Here is a 19137-nt window from a genome sequence, read left to right on the forward strand (position 1 = left end):
ATTCCTCAGTGGCCAGGTCCAAAGCCAGGAAAAAATCACTTTGTAAACATTTTTATTTGCATGTTGGCTTACGCCCATTTTTTAAGTTCAAGGAGGCCGTCACTGCTAAGTGCGCAGGCAGAAAGGAGAGGGGGAAGGGGGAGGGGAGGGAATTTCTCCCCAGCCTTTCCCCCCTCCCTTTTTTTTTCAAGCCAAGCACCTAAAGCTGCATATGAGCAAGTTCAGATCATAGGTGATGCAACTCTTCCCCATGGGTCTCTTTCTTTAACATTCTTTGGGTGTCCAGAAAGAGTCTGTTTTTAAAAAAACTCAATGCGTGAACGAATTTTAACGAGAAAGAGGGATGCGGGGTAGAGGGGGGAGGTCCATGGCCTGGCCCTTGCTTCACCTCCATTTTCTTTCTTTCTTTCTTTCTTTTTTTTTTTTTTTTAATTTTTTTAACATTTATTTATTATTGAGAGACAGAGCGCAAGCAGGGGAGGGGCAGAGAGAGAGGGAGACACAGAATCCGAAGCAGGCTCCGAGCTGTCAGCACAGAGCCCGACGCGGGGCTCGAACTCACAAACTGCGAGATCATGACCTGAGCCGAAGTCGGATGCCCAACCGACTGAGCCACCCAGGCGCCCCAACCTCCATTGTCAAGTACGGAGGCAGGAAGAGCGTCTCCATCCAAGTGCGGGAGAGGAGGACCGTGCCTTGCGTGGCCGAGAGGGTGGCCGGTGGCGGTGTGGTCCGGGGCACCCCTGCCCTCACCTCACAGCTGGTCTTCTCGTTCTCCCTGCTCCGCTTCTGCTCTGGCCTCTGCCCTCAACACCCTAAGGCTCCTGGCCTCGCCTGCTCTGGGGACTCTCTCCGGCAGGGCTGGCAACCGAGGAGTGTGCCAGAAGGCTCTCCGCCGCTTGCGAAACCATGAGAAACGTCCAGGAGTCTGGAACCTCACTGTCTTGACCTGTTTCCGGGCCCTAGCTCCCTGGGTTGCCCCTGTGGCCACCCGGGCAGCTGAGGCTTCAGCTTCCTGGACAACTGGGGCCTCTGCCCTCTGATTATCTGCAGCCCCTTCCCTCCGATTATTTGCAACCTCTGCCCTCTGGACAGCTATGGCTTCTGCCCCGGGATTATCCTCAGCCTCTGCCCCCTGGGCGGGTATGGCCTCTGCCCTCTGATTAGCTATAGCCTCCACCCTCTGATTACCTGCAGCCTCTGCCCCTTGATGGTCTGCAGCCTCTGCCCCCTGATGGTCTGCAGCCTCTGCCCCCTGATGGTCTGCAGCCTCTGCCCCCTGATCGTGTGCAGCCTCTGCCCCCTGATCGTGTGCAGCCTCTGCCCCCTGATCGTCTGCAGCCTCTGCCCTCTGATCGTCTGCAGCCTCTGCCCTCTGATCGTCTGCAGCCTCTGCCACCTGAACTGTGGATGCTGCTGCCTCCTCCCTCCTACGACGGCGGAAAGAGGCCCAGTTGATTCTGGGCCTCCATCGTCTTGGGGCAGTCTCGGGCGCCTGGCCGCCTCCTGCGTTGCCCACATTATCCCCCAGGCTGGCCCTGCCTGGCGCCCATGCCCCGTCCCTCTCCACCCTGGGAGAGGCCTGCCGGGCCTCGCCCACCTCGGGGCTGGACCTCGGCGCCCAGCCCTTCACCCTCCGCTTCAGCTTCCCCCAGGACACCTGGCTGACGTACTCTCGCCACCTGTCCGCCTTGGACAGCTGCGGCCTGGGGTTGTCCTCAAACATGGGCACCGGCAGGTTCACGCGGCGGCGGGCAGGTGGCGCGCTGGGCTTCTTCTCCCCTCGCTGCAGGAAGGCCTCCACCAGTTCCTCGTCATCCCCGCTTTCCAGGTCGCTCCCCAGAAATTTGCTGCCCAGGTAACTGACAGGCATTTTGCGCACCCTCCTGCCGCGCCCCGGGCCGTTGTGACCCTTGTCGCCCTTGCCTCTGGAGGTCTCGAAGTCACTGAACTCGCTGTCGCTGGCATTGCTGCTGTCATAGGTGCCCACGACCAGCCGCGGGGGAGGGGTCACCATCTGCGGGACTCTCCTCCTCACTCGGGGCTCCTTGGGCTTTTTGGGGGGCTGGGGCGGGTGTGGGGTGCTCTTCTCGATGATGCGGGCCACGTCCTCCAGCGTGCGGCCTTCTTCCTCCAGAAACTGGGTCAGCCGCTCCCGAAATTCGGCCTCCTTGGTGGCCGGCTTGGAGATGACCCTCCACACGCCCCCGGCCAGCCTGACCTCCCGGGGGATGAGCAAATAGTCGACGTCCTCCCCGATCTGCAACATCCCCACCGTGGAGTCCTCCTCCCTGCGGAACACCTTGCCAATCTTCTTAAAGGTCCCCACGGGTTTCAGGGCTTCCACGAGGACATCCAGATCCACGTCTTTGCAGACATCTGGGACGCTCCACAGGATCAGGCAGTCGGGGGATGGGAGGAAGCCCCAGGGGAACCAGCCCCCCACGTGGCTTTTCTCGAGGGTCTTTAAGATCTCCAGGGTGAAAGCTGGGGTGGGGGCAACGACCCCAAACTACAAGTAGGCCTGGGTCTTGGGGGTGGGGGGTCGCGCGGCCCAACTGCCCGGAGGGTCTCACCTCTCCAGCCAAGGAGGAGCCAGCCCCTCCTAACTTCTCTGCCTGCAACAGAGTCCAGTCTTGGTCAAGTCCGGCTCCCCACCAAGGACTGGCGGGAATCAACCCCCGGGGATGCTTACGTGGGCCGGGGGTGAGATGGGTCCTGAGGCTCAAAGCCCACCGGCCAGCTGCGAACGCGGTGCACGGGCTCCGAGTTGGGGCGCACGGGCTGCCCCGTGGCTCTTCCTGCCTCGGGGACTCGCCTGCAGCTTGGGAGAGGACTTCGCAGACAAAGACGACTCAGCCGTGGCTGTTCAATATGGCCGAGGCGCTCGGAGGCCGCAGCCCAGCCCCCCGGGAGGGTCTCCCGCCCCCAGGCAGGCAGCCACCCCCGTCCAGGCTGACCTTGACGCGCCTACGGCCTCCCAGCCCGTGCGCTCGGCACCGAGGAGCGCGCGCGCGGGCAGGAAGTTCCTCCTCGCTCTCCCCGAGGGTGAGGCCCACCTTCCCCCTTCTCATCTTACACTCCCCGACTCGGGAAGACTGACAGGGGGGCTGTCCACTCCCTTCGGGGCGCCCTCGCTCCCCTCCCGCACAGGGGTGTGGCCGCGCTGCGGGGCCTCGCTGGGGCCATCGCTTCCCAGCCGATCGCCCGCCGAGGCCCACGTCAGCACCTTTCCCCAGAAAGGCGGCAGTTCCCCCAACCTGCCATTCTAAACGTGCGGGTTCCAGCCAAGCCCTGGAAGGTGGGTGCGCTAACGGGGCAGTCCTTTTGAAGGCCACTGGCGGTGTCCGTTACCCTTTCGCACCAGGGGACTTTTGGTACCTGCCATGCGTCTTGGCGGAGAAATTGGTACCAGGGCCTTCTTGTGCCAGCCTCCAGCGTGGGACTCCGCACACAGTAGGGGCTCAGTAAACATGTTCGCGAGATGAATGGACCTCAGTGTTCATCAGGAAGGACTGGCCCGGTGGTCCGGTTCTCCCAGTGAAATACTATGCAGCCACGTACAAAGGAGTACCTAGTGGAAAGAAGGATGGTCAGGCTACGTATGTCCTAGGTACGGTTGTAGGTGCTTTCTACGAATCAACTCATGACATCCTCGCTATAACACTATGATGCGGGTAGAGTGGTGATGATTCTGATTTTATAGCTGAGAATGTAAGATCCCTGCCTCAAGGGATCTCCCCCTCAAGGGATCGCTTCCCATCCCGGAAGCGATGGGACCTGGCTTTGAATCTGAAACAGTATGATGTGTGTGTGTGTGTGTGTGTGTGTGTGTGTGTGAGTGTTGGGGGGGGGGAGGGCAAAGGACCTAGGTGTGTGCATGTACTCCTCACAGGGACAAACACTGACACTGACAGGGCTCCTGGGTGGCCCAGTCGGTTGGGCGTCCAACTTTGGCTCAGGTCATGATCTCACAGTTGGTGAGTTCAAGCCCTGCGTCGGGCTCTGTGCTGGCAGTGTGCAGAGCCGGGAGCCTGCTTCCAGTTCGGTGTCTCCCTCTCTCTCTGCCCCTCCCCTGCCCCTGCTCACTCTGTCTCTCTCTCTCTCTCTCTCTCAAAAATAAACATTAAAAAAAAAAAAAAAAAAAACACTACCAACAGTGACTGTTTCTGGGGAGGGAGACTGGGGATCCCCAGAGGTGGCAGAGACCTGCATTTTTTACTCTTTATCTTCTTGCTTGAATTATTGCTTGGATTTTTAGCTGTCAGAAATGTTAAAAAAAAAAAAATGTTCACTAAGTTAAATTAACTCGAAGGTCCTCAGACTCAGACGGACATAGTAGGTCGGGATCCCTGGAATGTGGGGCCCAGGATGTGCCCCACACAGGGGGCCCCACTCAGGGAACTCTGAGGCAGGTAGCTGAGCGAGAGTACGCATCACGGTGGCATTGGTAATAGTAACATTGAACTTGCGTGGAGAGTTTCCTTGGAAGCAGGCACCCTGCTGAATGGGCCCAGAACGAATTCTCAGAGCTACAAGGTCACTGGACCCATGCAAACAGCTCCTTGCTTCCCTCTCACCGCCTGCAATCCTCCCCAACCCGGCAGCTGGAGGGATCGTTTAACAACTTAAGTCAGCGCCGTCTCTATTCTTTCAAAACTCCTCCAGTTTACTCAGTAAAATCGAAGTCCTCACCACTGTCCACAAAGCCCTAGCACACCTCCTCCGCTTTCCTTCTCTCCTCCTCGCTGACTCCATCACCTCCACACACACCTGCCTCTTCGCTGTTCATCAGCGACACCAGCCTCAGGGCCTTTGCACTTGCTGCTCCCAATGCCCAGAATGTTATGGGCCCACCTTCTCTTGGCAATTTCCCTGTGCTCAAGGTCATTCTACACTCCCTACACCTGCCAAATATAGGGTGGCCTCTACCCTCTCCAAGGTCCTTCATCTCAGGAATCCTTAACCCTTTCTTTTAAAAGAAAATTTTTTTAATGTTTATTTCTGAGACAGAGCATGAGCGGGAGAGGGGCAGAGAGAGATGGAGGCACAGAACCCAAAGCAGGCTCCAGGCTCTGAGCTGTCAGCACAGGGCCCGACTCAGGGCTCGAACTCACAGACTGCGAGATCATGACCTGAGCTGGTCAGTAGCTCAACCGACTGAGACGCCCAGGCGCCCAACCCTTCCTAAGTGCTACGGGTTGCATTTCAAGATAAAGTTTTTCAGTGCATAGAATTGCGTCCACTGGGACTCCTGGGTGACTCGGTTAAGGTTCCACTTCCGCTCAGGTCATGATCTTGCCGTTGGTGAGACTGAGCCCGGCATTCGGCTCTGTCCTGACAGCTCAGAGCCTGGAGCCTGCTTCGGATTCTGTGTCTCCCTCTCTCTCTACCCCTCCCCCGCTCGCATTCTATCTCTCTCCCCAAAATAAATAAACATTAAAAAAAAAAAGGGAATTACATTCACTGGATTACAAAGGAAACCAATTATAATGAAATATACAATCTGTTTAAAAAGAAAAATTTCAGCAATAGTTAAAAAAAAACCTGTGAAATAATGACATAAATACAAAGTGTAAAAATGAACACATGTAATTAAAAAAATTTTTTTTAACTTTTTTTTTTTGAGAGAGAGCGAAGTGGGGGAAACAAGTGGGGAAGGGGCAGAGAGCAGGAGACACAGGATCCGAAGAAGGCTGGGAGCTGTGAGCACAGAGCCCAATGTGGGGCTGGAACCCACAAACCGTGAGATCACGATCAGAGCCGAAATCAAGCGTCGGCTGCCTAACCGATCTGAGCCACCCAAGCGCCCCATGAATACATGTGATTGTATTTAACTCACGACGTGGGATTTTATTTAATTCTTGAAGGAACCAGGCAGATGTGTAGAGAGAGAGGGAAGGGAAGGGAGATGCTCGACGGGCAGGGGTTGGTGAAGATCTCCGCGAGGCCTGTACACAAGTATTGGCTCGTTCGGGTTGCTTTCGCCTTTGCAGAGCCAGGCCGTTGGGCTTTGCCGGATTTTCTCGCTCACACCAGCTCCTTCCCGGCGGGCGCGCTCAGGCCCCGCCCAGCCTCCCACCGCCCCGCCCCTCCCTGGTGCGAGGTTTGGAGCCTCGCGAGCGGTCTCCCTGGCAACGAGGAGACGCGCTCCGCAGCGCGAGTCTGCCCGCGGACGGGAGGGGAGGGCTGGGGCGGCGGGGGCGGGACAGAGCCTTTTCTAGGCTTCGTTTCCTTTCTCTAGGCCCGATTCCCCAATCAGCCTCCCTGAAAAGCCACCCGAAACTAAGAATCCCGAGGCCCCCGTTTGAGAAATACTGGTTTAAGAATCCAAGTCGGAAAAGTCAAGACTTGCGAGCGGAATGACCTCTCGCAGATGAGACATTTGGTTTCTGTAATTGGTAAAAAGCTTGGGGGTGTGGGAGGGGAGAGGAGGGAGAGGAACGTTATCTTAGAAATGAAAACCGCAAACGGTCAAGGTTCTTACAAAAATTGCCAACCCTGGGGCGCCTGGGTGGCTCAGTCGGTAGAGTGTCTGACTCTTGATTTTGGCTCAGGTCATGATCTGGGTTCGAGCCCAGTGCAGAGACTGCTTGGGATTCTCTCTCTCTCCCTCTCTCTCTGTTCCTCCCCCGATTGTTCTCCCTCTCTCTGTCTCTCTAAAACAAACTAAAAAAAAAAAAAAAAAAAAAAAAAAAGAAGAGAGAAAATGAAGTTAGAGAAAGGTATAAAATGAAAAACAAGTCTCCCTCTGCCAGCCTCTGGCCTCCCCCTGCCCCAAAGTAACCACAGTGAAATACCTCTGTACTTTTCAAAAAAAAAAAAAAAATAATAATAATAAATAAATAAATAAAGCTTACATGTGTAATTTTAGAATTTCCCCCCGGGGGAGGGTGGATTTTCCACATCATTCTGAATTATTTTTATCATAGTACTTACCACTTGCTAGTATGTTCTTATTTATTTGTTGTCTCACACTATTAGAATACATGCCCCATGAGGGGTGGGCTATTTTTCTAGTTTGTTCGCTGTTAAATTCTCAGAACCTGGAACAGGACTGACAGGTGCTCAAAATATTTAAAAACATTTTTTTAACGTTTATTTTTGAGTCAGAGAGAGACAGAGAGAGAGACAGAGCACAGCGAGGAGGTAGGCAGAGAATAAGAGAGAGGGAGACACAGAATCCGAAACAGGCTCCAGGCTCTGAGCTGTCAGCACAGAGCCCAGCGGGGGGCTCCAACTCATGGTCCACGGGATCATGACCTGAGTTAGTCAGACACTCAACCGACTGAGCCTCCCAGGCACCCCAGGCGCTCAAAATGTTTGTTGAGTGAATGAACGAGAGGATTGCACCAGATCTATTAACTATAAATTTTGCTTTTTTCACTTCATAGCCTGTCTTGAAGCCTTTCCGTATCTGTGTATGCAAATCAATCTTGATTTTCTTTTTTGGTGACAACTCCCCCCTTCGTCGGTATGCCCGAAAGCAGGGAACATGATAATACTGATAATTATTCACTTTGGACACCTACATTGTCTCTGTCCCTATGCATTTGTTTTTCTTTTCCTCCTTAGAACCCCTCTTAAAGTATTTATTCCCATTTTTCTGATGAGAAAAGATGAAGCCAAAGAAAGCCACACAGCTAGTAAGTGACAGAGCCTTGAAGCACTCAGGTTCCTTACGTTCCACCCCCTATACCTTTAAGGGCTCCTTTATTTTCTCAGTTGCCTGTGGCAGGTTGGGGATGGGGAACAAGGTTGGTGGGCAATCCGTGAAGACTTCCTCCCCCACCGCCCCGGCCGCCCCAGGTGACATTTGTAACCTTGGCACAGTCACTAGACTTGTCCTCCGTCTCAAATGCCCAGAAATCAGATCCCTGTCTGGAATGAACAGGATGTTAATTATCTACAGTTTTTAATCAATGGGTTAATTGACAAGACATAGTAGGTGCTCAACAAACAAGGCAGGAAGCAGCCTTGTGATCCACGTTCTGACCACCAGAACCAGCCACATATCGGGCCACTCCTGCCTCTCCCCTCTTCAACCCAGAATCTGGAGCTTGTTTGGCAAGTATAGAAGCAAAGCCAGCAGTTAGAATAGCTGTGCTTTTGAAAAATCATTCATTCATTCATTCATTCATTCACGCGGCACGTTTCTCTAAGGCAGTGATTCGCAAATCTGGTTTGCACATTAGAATCACTGGGGAGAGTTTCAGAAATCACTCAATTTCCCGAGCCCACCCTTTTGGATCAGAACATCTTAGGGTGGGGAGCGGGATACTGTGTTAAAAAAAATAATCTCCCTGGGGCGCCTGGGTGGCTTAGTCGCTTAAGCGTCCAACTTCAGGTCATGATCTCAGGGTTCGTGAGTTTGAGCCCCTCATCAGGCTCTCTGCTGTCAGTGTGGAGCCTGCTTCGGATGCTCTCCTTCCCTCTCTGCCCCTCCCCCACTCACAATCTCCCTCTCTCTATCTCAAAAATAAATGAATAAACATTAAAAAAAATCTCTCCAAGTGACTCTGACAGAGGTGATGGTTGGTGGGGCTGGACAGAAGCAGGGAAGGAACTTGGAAATACCACACAGCACCTGCAAAGAGCCACGTTGGACATTAGGGTTTCTCCCATTTGAGCAACATAGAGGGACCCTTAAAAGAGGGGTGGGAGTTGCAGAGATCCTGTAATAGTTTGAATAGTGGCTACCGACAGATTTCAAGTCCAAATTCCTGGAATTTGAAATTGTTACTTTATTTGGAAAAGGATCTTTGCAGATGTAATTAAGGATTTTGAGATGACATTACCCTAGATTATCTGGGTGGGGCATCAGGAGTGTCCTTTTTTTTTTTTTTTAAGTTTATTTATTTTGAGAGAGAGAATGTGAGCAGGGGAGGGACAGAGAGAGAGGGAGAGAGTGAGAGAGAATCCCCAGCAGGCTCCGCGCTCCCTACAGAGCCCAATGCAGGGCTCGAACTCATGAACAGTGAGCTCATGACATGAGCCGAAACCGAGAGTCCGTCGCTTAACCAACTGAGCCACCCAGGCGCCCCAGAAAACACCAGGAGCCACCAGAAGCTGGAAGAAGGAAGGAAGGATCCTCTCCTAGAGGCTTCACAGGGAGCTCAGCCTCACCGACACCTTGGTGTTGAACTTTTGGCCCCCAGGACCACGAGGGAATAAACTGCTGCTGTTCTGAGCTGTCCTGTTTCTGGTAATTTGTTACCACAGGTGCAAGGAACAAATCTAGACCCCGGCGGTGTGGCGGGTAATTCCCCAGCCTCGGATGAGGCAAATTCCAAATGAAAACATCCACGTTTTCTTCTGTGACCTTGTCTTTCAAGAACCATCGTCCCCGAAGTGAAGGTGTTACCGTTGTAGTCTCCTGACCCCCAGAATCAGGTATGGGTGTTACCTGCTTCTATGACTCTCTCAAGAATAAAGAAACATTAAAAAAAAAAAGAAAAGATATGGAAGACTCAATCACCCCCCAGAAAGTTCCTTAGTGTCTTCCGTGGCATCCCCCTTCTGCCTACTCCCAACCACGGATCTGATTTCTGTCCCTAGAGGGTTCCTTTTTCAGGAGTTTTCTTTTTTCTTCTTCTTTTTTTTTTTAACTAAAAAACTTTATTCTTTTTTTTTTTTCTTTTGAGAGAGAGAGAGAGGGTGGGGAGGGGCAGAGAGAGAGGGAGACACAGAATCCAAAGCAGGCTCCGGGCTCTGAGCTGTCAGCACAGAGCCCCACACGGGGCTCAAACCGATGAACCGTGAGATCATGATGTGAGCCGAAGTCGGACATTTAACCGACTGAGCCTCCCCTCCCCCCCTCCCCCCCCCCGCCGCCAGGCACCCCCAGAGCCTGTGGGTTTTTTTTTTTTAATTTTTTTTAACATTTATTTATTTTTGAGACAGAGCATGAACAGGGGAGGGGCAGAGAGAGAGAGGGAGACACAGAATCCGAAGCAGGCTCCAGGCTCTGAGCCATCAGCCCAGAGCCCAACACGGGGCTCTAACTCACAGACCGCGAGATCGTGACCTGAGCTGAAGTCGGACGCTCAACCTACTGAGCCACCCAGGCGCCCCCAGAGCCTGTGGGTCTGTATTCTCTCTGCTGCAAAGAAACTGTGGCATGGGTCATATTAGCCCCACTTTACCGATGCGGAGACCGAGGCCCAGAGAGGTGAAGTCACCTCCCTGAAGGCGCACAGCTAGTCGGTGGCAGAGTCAGGATTTGAACCCAGGTCTGTCTGCGCAGCTCTGAAGCCTTGGACACTCTCTCCGTCATGTGTCCCGTTGATGCTGGGGGCGCGGGTCGGGTACTGTCTCCCGAGGGGTATTACCTCGGTGTATTCGCTACTCTGTTCAGGTTCCAAAGCAGCCACTTGTCGTTACACACAGACCAGATTGTCTTCTGAGGAAGCTGGGGACACATTTAGTTCAGGAGTCTGGGATGTAAAACCAGGCTAATGCGTTCTTTGTCCGTGCGAAACACAACAGTCACCAGACCCAGGATCCCAGTGGCCAACGCTCAACAGCTTTCTCCCTCTTAGCCGCTGTGCTAAGTCGTTTACAGGTCTGCGTGGGTACACTCCTCCCCACCCTTGGGGAACTAAGTTACCACCACCCCCATTTTATAAGTAAGCAACCTGAGACACAGGAGGTCAGTGGCTTGCCCAGGCCCATGCTCTGGGAAGCGGAGGAGTCGGGACTTGAACCCGGGCCATAGGTCCAACTCTGTTCTTCACCGTACACGGGACAGATGCATCTGCTTCCTGAACTGGCAGGTTGCCTAGTGAGCCAATGCGAGGAATTTCAGATTCAGTTCCACTATTGACGTGCATAGATATTTGTCTGTGTTCTATGTGTGTTATCGTAACAACTGTGTCTTTTATTTTCTGTGTTCTTTTTTAATGTTTATTTATTTCAGGAGATGGAGAAGGGGCAGAGAGAGAGAGAGAGAGAGAGAGAGAACCCCAAGCAGGCTCTTCGCTGTAGGTGCCGAGCCCGACGTGGGGCTCGATCCCACTACCGTGAGACCATGACCTGAGCCGAAATCAAGAGGCAGATGCCTAACCAACTGCGCCACTGAGTTGCCCCTATTTTCCGTATTCTGCCGCTCTGATGTCTGGGGCCTTGCTGACTCTTGAGGGGCTGCCCCGGCGGGGTTAAGAAATTTCTAGAGAAAGTAAGCAGTGCCGGCCTTGGAGCATGTTCCTTGAATGCAAACCGACCAGCCCAGAGCCCACACCCCCAGCTATGTCCTTTATCAGGCCCTCATACTCTGGCACTACCCACCTGCTCTGTTCACCCCAGGGCCAGGTCCCGGACAAGAAGGGACAGCCCCCACACCCCAGAATCTGCTGAAATTATTCAACCTAGCTAATCATAAAACTGCTTACCCTGCCTCACCCATTCCTTCCCGCAGAAACCACAATAAAAGCTCTTGCCCACGGTTTCCCTTGCTCCTCCCTCTGCCTCCTGACCAATGCTGGTGTTTCGTCATATGGCACCCCATGGTGTGACATGTCCCATCCTCTTGATAGAATATGGAATGTAACAAACTATCTTTTCTTTCTTTCTTTCAAAAAAAAATTTTAATGCTTTTCATTTTTGAGAGACAGAGTGCAAGCGGGGGTGGGGCAGAGAGAAAGAGAGACAGAGAATCCGAAGCAGGTTCCGGGCTCTGAGCCATCAGCACAGAGCCCGACACGGGGCTCGAACTCACAAACCGGGAGATCATGACCTGAGCCGAAGTCAGACGCTCAACCGACTGAGCCACCCAGGTGCCCCTAACTATCTTTTCAATGACAGCCATCTCCTTATCTCATGGCTTTACCATTTCTGAATGAAAATACAACCTATAGGAAAACAGTCACACGTGTATATGCATTTCTTGAGTACCTACTATGTGCCAGATACAGTGCTGGGCCCAGAGGATATAGTGGGCAACGAGATAGACCCAGCTCTGCCTTCTGGGAGCTCATAGTCTTACAAGGAAGACTGGCATTCAACAGATCTATACAAATAAATTAATCACCATCGGGAGACATACCAAGCCAGAAAAATACAGGGGAGCTATAAGGAGATAAACTAGGGGGAACAATCCATCCTGGGGGTGGCCTGGAAGGCTTCCTGGAAAAAGGGACCTAAGGGGTAAGAGTCAGTGGGAGTCATACAAGAGTGTCCCAGGCAGAGGCAATAACATGGGGCAAAGGTTCTGAGGTGGCTAGGAGCATGTCTGGGGATGGCTAGTGTCGTCAGATGGCGTGCTGAGGTGGGCAGGTTATGAAGATGTCGAGCTTCTTTCTGAAGGGGGATGGAAGTCAAGGAGGAGTGTGGGCAGAGGAGTGACCACACAGACAGATGTATCACCGTAGAAGGATAGACAATTTCCAGAAAACAGAGGGAGCCCAGCAGCGAGAGAGCAGGGAAGAAACACCCCGACCTCTCTCTCTCCTCCCGCCCCCCCTGCCTCCGCTGCTGCCTCCCATTGGCTGATCCCATCCGGAAGTCATGGGCAAAGGAGCTTGGGTAATGTAGTGCAGGGTGGTCGGTCTCCCAGGGCGCAGAGCAGGGTGCAGAAGCACAGAGAGGCAATCTGGGAAACCCATGGGGAATCACCAGCGCCAGTCCCATGGGAATCGGATACAGCTTGGCCTCTCCAAGGTTCAGAGCCCTCCTTCAGGATCCGTGGTCCTCAGGGAGCACTGTTGGAGGAGCCGCAGAGAGACCCAGCCCTGCGTCAGGAGCACAGACTGTCCACAGAAAGACCCGGGCTTCGGTCCTTCTTGAGCTTTCCTGTGTGGTTCCGGCAGGTCACCTAACCTGAGCTTCATGTTCCTTATCCATAGTGTGAGTAGTACAACTTATCATCCCTAACCTTCTGAGGTCCAAAAAATTCCGAGAGCTTTGCATCACCCCTCCCCCCCCCCCCCCCCCCCCCCCCGAAGAAGGAGGAAAACATTTAGAGACAAGATCTAGGAGGACATGGGGCTATTTATAGTCTTAATTTATTTCCGTTAATGTCAAAATCCTACATTTCCCTGGAGAACACTAATATAATAGGCTTGATTATGAGAGGTGCCCCAACCCGTCCATGGGGTGAATTACACAATATCAAACATAGACACTGTCTCACTTTTCTTAAATTCCTGAATTCCAACTCTCTGAATTCTGAAGCACCTCTGGCCCAAGGGTTTTGGATAAGGGATTGTGGATCCATGGTGCCACACCTTGGGGGTTGGGAAGAGACAATGAATTAACGAGTACTGAAAACCGGGCACAGTCCCTGGAACACGGGCTGGATCTTGTTTTTATCCCAGATAAACCGTTTCACCTTTTCCCTCAGCCCCCTGGGAGCCACTGGGAGAGAAGAGCGGTGCGTGTTTTGTGTTCCGTTGGCCATGAGATAGGATGACGCCCCTTACAAAAAATCATCCAGCCCTGGAAAACTTCAGGCAACTCATGGACGCAGTTTTCAAAATGCCTTTTTAGGGGCATGTGGCTGGCTCAGTCGGTTAAGCGTCTGACTCTTGATTTTAGCTCAGGTCACGATTTCTCGGTGGTGAGATCGAGCCCTGCATCAGGCTCTGCGCCGACAGCCTGCTTGGGGTTGGTTTTCTCTCTCTCTGCCTCTCTCCACATGCGCGCTCTCTCTCAAAGTAAATAAACTTTAAAAAAAAAAAGCCCCACATGTTGTTTTGGCAGCTAGATTGTTTCTCCAAATGAGATCTCCCACGGATTCCCCCCACATATCAAAGAGCATACCGTGTGTGCATCCGCATACGTTTATTTTACACGTACATATTTGTACAATAGGGCCTGAGCCGCAAAGAACGATGAAGGGTTTTAGCTGCACCCGCTTTCGCAAATGGGGGTTTACAGAGGCCAGCCGCAGGCTTCTCTCAGCCAGCGTGTCCAATCCCCTGGGGAATTTTCGCTCAGGATTTGCTGTGTGCCAGCCATGCCTCGAGTCACAGATAACTGGCTTTAAACCGTTAACAGTTCTGCACAACCGCTTGCTTTGCTCTGTCCGGAAATTCTTCCAGAAAACCTTGAGAAGCAGTAGATTTGGTTTCAGGGGCCACGTTGAACGACCACGCAACGTTGTGGATCACAGATATGAACGGTGGAGAGGAAACACCTGAAACTCACAATCAGCACAAAGAAGAGCCCTGACACTGCGATAAGACGGTAAGAAATGTCACGCTGTCCCTTGTTACGATGCAATGATTGTGCCTTGACGGGAGAACAGCATGCAACAAACAAACGTGCCTGAGGTCTGTGTAGCATTCGTTCCACTTGGGACTCAGAGGAAAAGGAAACGGTGAACACAGTAGAAGGATACACTGTGAGTGGCTTTGCCCAGGCTGGAAACTTACAAGGGTGAAAAAGATCAATAGAAAACTACAAACTTCTAGATCCTGGATGCACTTGGCAAGAAGATCAAATACACACGTGGGGAGGGCAGGGAAATCTTTACACCAAAAAGGGATGTCGAGGCTGATGGTGCAGAGTCATCTTGGGGACTTTACAGAAATCAGAGTCTTTCGGGATTTGGGTTGTCACTGCAAGCGAACTCTAGAAATTCCTTCGGTCTTGACACTGGCTGGGAATGCAAGGACCTGAGAGGAATTTCTGACCGCCTGAGGGTGGGTCCTGCACCCTGCACCTTGGCTGCCAAGGTGAAGGGGTGGGTAGAGAGAGAATCTCCACCTCTCGGCTCTGCTAAGGGGGCCACGGGTGGGGGGGGCAGCCCCATAGAAATGAGAACAGAGGTTGGATGCTGGAATTCACGGACATGACTGATGCCCACCATAGTAATACATTGGGGGGCTGGAAATTCAGTAGGTAAGAATCTGAGCCTCTGTGTGTGTGTGTGTGTGTGTGTGTGTGTGTAGATTGCATTTAAAAAAAAAAAAAAAGAAATTCAGCTCAAACCCTTGCAAATCCCTGAACCAATGGAAGTTTGCAGACTCACAGGTCAGACGTCCCCGAATGAGACCTCTGTCTCCCCATGGGCATTTGGATGTCACCTGACCAATTCTGTTGTTGTTCTTCACCGTCACGGGGGGGACTCAAGGTTCATGTTGTTAATCGATAACCCTTGAAGGTGACCTCTTTAATTATTTACCTCCTTTTGGACTCTTTCCTGGGAGTCTTGCCTTTTGCTCTGTAGAGCCGAGCGCCCCCTCTGCGCAAGTCAGAGCTTCTGGAGGTGGATGTGGGGAGACCCACATCCCAAGCCCAGGCGCCAATCAGAGCAGAAGAGTCCCCCGTCTGACCATCCCTGTAAGGGACACCAAGCGAGTACAGAACAGCGACAGCTTTTGAGAGTCAAGCGCCAGAGCACGGAGCTCCTCAGGTGTGGCGAGCAGGCATCTCACTTTGTCAGGCATGGTTTCTGCTTGCCGTGTGTAAAACAGGGTGGTCCACCCTGGACGACTTTCTGCCAGAGGTACATTCAAGGTACATCCTTTTAAAAGACAAAACAACAACAACAACAACAACAAAACCAAAAACAACCCCCCCCCCCCCAGCAAACCAACCAAAAACCAAAAACCAAACAAAACCGCTGAAAAACCAAAATGGGTCTAGACTTTGCAATGGCGGGATTTCCAGCAGGGCTGAAAGCCAGAAGGTTCTGGGTCTCTTCCTGGCAACACATGCTTGGCTGTCCCCCAACATCAGCCCACAGAGAGGGGACGGCGGTGCTGAAGGGGACAGTGGCCTTTCTCCAGAGCAGGGAGCTCCCTGACACGTTCCTCCTTCTTGGCTTCTCCTCAATTCTGGCGCGAGACCTTTTGCACGACCTTGGACTCCCAGGCCCTGTTTCTCCTCTTCCGTTTCCCGTAAACACCTGCTCACGCGAGGTGGGGGAGGGGGAGGACGGCCCTCGGTCTCCAGGGAAACAGCCAGAGAGGCGCTTCTGGGCTCAGCCTGCGACCTTCTGGGGTCTCCAGGTTGTCAGACGTTGTTGGAGGGTCTCTGAGACCCTTCCTCACCCAGAAGTTACCCTCGCCCCCTCAAATGACACTCCTGCACATACCCAGGTGTCCCCCCCACACTTACATGTTGCCCCCCACTACGCCCACATCCCGTTCATACTCAGATGCCACCCACACATCCAAATGGTACCTCGGTCACTCGTATGTTCAAGCGACTCAGGTGTTCCCCGCACCTACGCGGATACTGAATTGTGAGTGTCGCCAGGGCAAGGCGTGGGTCCGTTTGCTCCCGGCTGAATGGCCAGTGCCCGAAGCTGTGCCTCGGACCCCGTGGGTGCCCAGAAAACATTGGTTGAGTGAGTGAGTTTGCGCAAGCAAATATTACCTACATCCGCTCAAACGGCACCCGCACCCACTCAGATGTACCCACGTGACTCGAATGTTCCCCAGCCTCTAGGAGTGCCAGGCAGGGATCTGCGTTGGGTCCACTCGCTTCTCCCAGCTCCTAGAACAGCGCCTGGGACATAGTAGGTGTGCAGGAAATCTCTGAGAACGAATGAATGAATGAATGACCCAGGCTCAACCGGACAGGGACCACACCACGCAGAGGTAACCCAGAAGTTGACTCGGATAAGAAGAGCCGCCCTCCCTCCCCGCTAGTCAGATGTCCCCCTGGCTCACTCAGATGACACTCATTCAAAGTGACCTCCACGTTTGAGTACTACTCCCCATCTTTTGTATTATCCACACTCCCTCAAATTCCCCAGACGAATTCAGAGGCTACCCAGTCGTCACCCACACCCACTCAGATGACACCCACCTCCCGCTCTGCCGCGCCCCCCCCCCCGGCCCCGCGCCCTCCCCATGTCACCTCACAGCTTGTCAGATGCATGGTGCCTTCGCCGGTTTTTCTTATGCTTCCTCTTGCCTCTCTTGTCATCTCCAGGCTTGCTCGGCTTCTCCGTGGGGTCCAGAGGCGACGCCGCATCCGCCCCGGCGGTGGCCCCAGCCCCGGGCTGCTTCTCCCCGGCCCCGGGCGCGCGGCACTTTCTGGCAGGTGGCTCTCTGGGGCCCGTCACTGCGGGGCACAATTCCTGCCTCAGGACCCGGGCCACGTCCTCCACCGTCCTGCCCTCGCTCTGCAGGAAGAGGTTCAGCTTGGTCAGGAACTCAATGTCCTGCTTCCGGGGCATGTACACCACCCTCCACAGGCCACCCTTGCCCTTGATCTCCCTGGGGATGACGGCATAATTGATGTCCTCCGCCAGCCTGATGATGGCCGCCTTGGACCTCTCTTCTTCCAGAAAGGCCTTCCCAGCCACTTCGAACTTGCCCAGAGGTCTCAGGGGGGCCCGTATGATGTCTTCGAATTCCTCGTGGTCGCAGTCTTCCGGGATATCCAGGATCATCAGGGACTTGTAACTGTCCACCTCCAGAGCCTTGCACCCGTGCTCCAACAGGGCGATGTCCTTCACCCCGAACAGCATCCTGCCCAGCTCGCGGAGGCAGCAGTATGCCCGCTGGGGCACCCCCGAGCTGCCTCGGGGATCCGGAAGGCGATCCAGGATGCCACGATCCCCTCGCAAAGGCTGAGCCGGAGAGAGGCCGCAAGGGGCCCGGTCGGTCCCTCTAGTCGACGAGGCCCCTGGCCCTGCCCACAGGGCCCCGGCGTCGAGGTTTCTTGTAAACCTTCCCCTGAGGGGGCTCTCGGGAGATCCCGGGGACTGAGGCCGAGTGAAATGGAGGTGCCGTCTGCCAGCCGGCTGGGGGCTCCCCCGCCTGGGCAAGGCCGCACCGAGGAGGGCCCGGAGATGCGCTGTCCTTTCTTGGGGATGGTCTCCAAAGGTCTCGCCGGCCCTGGCGGTCTCAGCGGATCTGGGAGGCCGGACCTCCCTGGGGTTGCTGCCACCGGGGTGTCGTGGGTGGGGGGCCCAGAAGGCAGGCTGGCTGGCCCAGAGGCCGCCCTCAGTGCCCCGTGGCCCGGAGAAGACAAGGATGTGGCTGTGGCCGCGGCACTCGTTCCCGCAGTGACGTCGTCACCGGCTCGGGCGCCCCAGAAGTCTCCATGGCAACCGCTAGAGCATCGCCTCTGCCATTGGCCGGGGCCAGCCGCATTGAAATCGGAGTCGGAGGGGGTCATTCAGGGGTGAGGGGTCAGCCCCCTGCCTTCAATAGCACCCTCCCTTCTCCTTGGAGAGAATGGCTGATTCCAGGGAGAGGGGACAGAGGAGATACAAGGTTATCCCGGAGCATCTTTTTTTTTTGGGGGGGGGGGGGTCGAGAAAGTCAGGAAATGGCCAAAGAATGAGGAGAACAGGTGGGAGGACCGAGAGCCAGGTGGGAGGGCTCCCGCTGGCCCCATCTGGGACAATTTGAGCACCGATGTGACAAATGAGACCATAACCCCCTGATAAAATCAGAATCCAGGAGTCTGTGTAGACACAAACACGTGAGTAACTGGGAAGCGTGGTGGAGAAATGTGGGCTGTACGTTGGCTCATATACAACTTAGGGACCAGGGGAGGATTCTGTTTCGGATTCTGTGTCTCCCTCTCTGTCTGACCCTCCCCCGTTCATGCTCTGTCTCTCTCTGTCTCAAAAATAAATAAACGTTAAATTTTTTTTTTTTTTTTTTTAAACTTAGGGACCAAAAAGAACATAAGTCTCTTTACCTCGGAATGTCTTTGAAGGACACACCCACTGCAACATTCAGGGCACCGCACTGGCCATTTTCTCTCAAAATGGTTCAGGAGGGAAACAGCATGCTTGGTGCCCCACTTGCAACTTTCCTGTTAAGTCTGTGATTGTTTCAAAATATATACATTTTTGAAACAGGCTCCAGGCTCCGAGCTGTCAGCGCAGAGCCTGAGGCGGGGCTCGAACCCACCAACCGGTGAGATCATGACCTGAGCCAAAGCTGGATGCTTAACAGACCGAGCCACCCAGGAGCCCCTCAACTGTATTTTAAAAAAAGAAAACAAGAGGGGCCCCTGAGTGGCTCAGTCCATTAAGTGTCCGACTTGGGCTCAGGTCACGATCTCCCCCCCACCCCACCCCGTTCCTGAGTTTGAGCCCCTGCATCAGGCTCTGCGCTGACAGTGAGCCTGCTTGGGATTCCTTCTCTCTCTCTCTCTCTCTCCCTCCCCCTCCTCCACTTGCTCTCTCTCTCTGTCTCTCTCAAAATAAATTAATTAAAAAAA

The 19137-nt window shown here is 53.7% G+C and overlaps 2 protein-coding genes across 5 annotated transcripts in view; both read right to left on the reverse strand.

The window, feature by feature from the left end:
* Nucleotides 1–17897, reverse strand: part of PNMA8C (PNMA family member 8C) — a 29880-nt gene extending 11983 nt beyond the window's left edge. Inside the window, exons 1-3 of one of the 4 annotated variants that reach the window (XR_006702251.1) lie at nucleotides 16810–17897; nucleotides 15125–16484; nucleotides 13765–14044 (exon numbers count right to left, since the gene is read on the reverse strand). Coding sequence is in view for 3 of the 4 variants with exons in the window: in XM_045440806.1 (XP_045296762.1) it covers nucleotides 16811–17425 (615 nt within the window). In the remaining variant the exon portion in view is untranslated. Of the gene's footprint in view, nucleotides 1–3348; nucleotides 3575–13764; nucleotides 16485–16809 lie in introns of those variants that run through there. The other 3 variants (XM_045440805.1, XM_045440804.1, XM_045440806.1) reach the window with 3 other exon arrangements.
* On the reverse strand, nucleotides 39–3077 carry CCDC8 (coiled-coil domain containing 8). Its single transcript, XM_045440803.1, has one exon. The coding sequence runs from the start codon at nucleotides 2267–2269 to the stop codon at nucleotides 755–757; it is 1515 nt and encodes a 504-aa protein (XP_045296759.1). The 5' UTR covers nucleotides 2270–3077; the 3' UTR covers nucleotides 39–754.
* Nucleotides 17898–19137: the final 1240 nt, after the last annotated feature.

The sequence above is a fragment of the Leopardus geoffroyi genome, chromosome E2 (assembly GCF_018350155.1).
Source record: "Leopardus geoffroyi isolate Oge1 chromosome E2, O.geoffroyi_Oge1_pat1.0, whole genome shotgun sequence".
In the NCBI taxonomy this organism is placed as follows: Eukaryota; Metazoa; Chordata; class Mammalia; order Carnivora; family Felidae; genus Leopardus; species Leopardus geoffroyi.